This window comes from Colobus angolensis, unplaced genomic scaffold, assembly GCF_000951035.1.
Source record: "Colobus angolensis palliatus isolate OR3802 unplaced genomic scaffold, Cang.pa_1.0 Scaffold283, whole genome shotgun sequence".
Classification (NCBI taxonomy): domain Eukaryota; kingdom Metazoa; phylum Chordata; class Mammalia; order Primates; family Cercopithecidae; genus Colobus; species Colobus angolensis.
Genome location: NW_012116077.1, coordinates 889,849 through 892,152, shown reverse-complemented (window position 1 = coordinate 892,152; position 2,304 = coordinate 889,849). Strand labels below are relative to the sequence as shown.

The following is a 2,304-nucleotide window of genomic DNA, read 5'->3' as shown; positions in this document are numbered from 1 at the left end:
TAAGACAGCAACAAAAAGCTAACATAAAGAGAAAATCCATAGGACCACATCAATAGAAAATGCATTTGACTGATTTCATTTCCTACTATTAAGAAATAGATAAAATTCATGGAGCTTATCTTGTAACTTGGAAGAAACATATATCACATTTAGCTGTACTGGTAGGACACTTTTACTGAATGGCCTGTATGGATGTTTCAGAAATATGCATGCTACTCTGCTCATCAGGACTTACATAACCTAGTCAACCCAACTGCGTTGAAAGTATCTATGGCAAACAAGTGATCAAGGTACACATCATCAATAACAAAATATACTACATCATGAACACCTTGATTTGATAAACTAGCACACAAAATCTTTGCTGTAGTATACCTGGCAAAAATAACTCATTCTAATCATGAGAAAACATCAGAGGAAAGCAAATCTAGGGACATTTAAAAAAATTGTTGACCAATAATTTTCAAAAGTGTCAAAGCCGAGGATTTGCAAAGGAACACGGAAGGGCAGATAGCATGGGACAAGGAATAGATATACCAGGCTGACTACTCAGCTTTAAAGAATTTCTAGGCTTTGCTCTCCAAGCACAATGGGCTTAGACCTCACCAAAAAAATCTTCACTCCCCACCCACCTAGAAAGACTTCGCCCCACCCCTACGGTGCGACCCCACCTCTTCGACCAATTAAGCCAGTCACCACATTTCCCACCACCTGCTCCGCTGGGTGCCCCGGGACTCCCTGGAGCACTACTGACCTCAAGGCCTTCTGGGCAGAGCTTGCCAAAGCAGCTGGGCCCTCCCCATGGCTCCGCCCACATCCCGGCTCCTCCTCCCCCGACATGCACTTCCCGCGACGCCCAGGTGCAGCCCCACCGCGAAGCCCAGCGCAGCTCAGCTAAGCTCAGCCGAGCGAGCGAGCGCGGCGCGATGGACAGTCGGGTGCAACTGATGAAGGCCCTCCTGGCCCGGCCCCTCCGGCCCGCGGCGCGTCGCTGGAGGAACCCGATTCCTTTTCCTGAGACGTTTGACGGCGATACCGAGCGGCTCCCAGAGTTCATCGTGCAGACGGGTTCCTACATGTTCGTGGACGAGAACACGTTCTCCAACGACGCCCTGAAGGTGACGTTCCTCATCACCCGCCTCACGGGGCCCGCCCTGCAGTGGGTGATCCCATACATCAAGAAGGACAGTCCCCTCCTCAGTGACTACCGGGGCTTCCTGGCCGAGATGAAGCGGGTCTTTGGATGGGAGGAGGACGAGGACTTCTAGGCCGGGAGACCCTCGAGTCCGGGGGCGGGTGCTCTGGGGAGGGTCCGCTGTGCCAGTGGCCACCGCCAGGGTCTCCACAGGCGCCCTCCCTCCGCACCTCCCTCCCCCTCGAGCTGCCGCGATGTCCCCTGCGCTCCTGTCCCCTCCCGCGTAGTGCTTGCCTTTGTTCCAGGAATAGCGCTCCAGGCTCCTGCTGCCGCCCCTGGGCCTCACTCTGGAGCGGGCTGCCTCCACCCTCTTGTGCCAGCCCAGCCCCTCCCATGCACATTTGGACGCTGTCCTGTGCTCCAGCTGCAAGCTGGGCTCCTGTTACACACTGGACAGACCACCCACTGCCGCCGCTGCCAAGCCCCCTCCTCCCCACCAGACTGCCAGACGACTACATCATTCTGCCCACAGACCTGCGCTGCCACTGCCATCGCCATCCATCGCATCCCACTGACAGACTGCTGCTCCTAGTGATCTGGACTCATCTCGGAGGTATCTGGGCTGGCCACAACCCCTGGACAATGATCCAGACAGCTGGCTGCCCCTCAGGGGGCCTGTTACCTTCAGAGAGACCCATTTCCTCCCCAATCCCAGAGACTTTTTGTGCTCCTGCCACATGGCTGACAGGGCTCAGTTGTGCCTGGCAGCCAAATCGAGTCTCTCATTTTCTCTTGTGGACCACTTACTTTTGCCCATATTCCATTTCTCTTCTGAATTTGCAGCATTTTCTCAGGTGCTTTTTGATCAACAAAATAACTTGTTTCTTCTGCTCAACTCCTTTATACTACCTGGAGAAAAGTATTTTCCATATTTCCAATAAATGTCAGACACTATTGAAAAAGAAAGAGTCTGAATGAATATGGCACCTTTCCCTCCCTGGTCCTGTAAACGTGGTCCATATCTTGTTCAGAAGCGAAATCCCCTGCCATTCAGTGACTGATGTTGACTCCTGCATTATAAAACATCTAAGATAGAGTCCTGTAGTAACCTGGGGATAGTGTCCCCACTGGTGATCATTCTGTCCCGGATGTTGAATCCTCTAAACCAG

At 52.7% G+C, this 2,304-nt stretch overlaps 1 protein-coding gene across 2 annotated transcripts; it reads left to right on the top strand.

Moving 5' to 3' along the window:
- Positions 1 to 837: 837 nt before the first annotated feature.
- On the top strand, positions 838 to 2,101 carry LOC105516505 (protein FAM127C-like). 2 transcript variants are annotated; one of them, XM_011948744.1, is made up of 2 exons: positions 927 to 1,118; positions 1,668 to 2,092. In XM_011948744.1, exons 1-2 carry the CDS (start codon positions 927 to 929, stop codon positions 1,725 to 1,727), a joined length of 252 nt encoding a protein of 83 aa, XP_011804134.1. In that variant the 3' UTR covers positions 1,728 to 2,092. The 2 variants fall into 2 exon arrangements, with proteins under 2 accessions (XP_011804133.1, XP_011804134.1); XM_011948743.1 differs by having other exon boundaries at positions 838 to 2,101.
- The last annotated feature ends 203 nt before the right edge of the window (positions 2,102 to 2,304 follow it).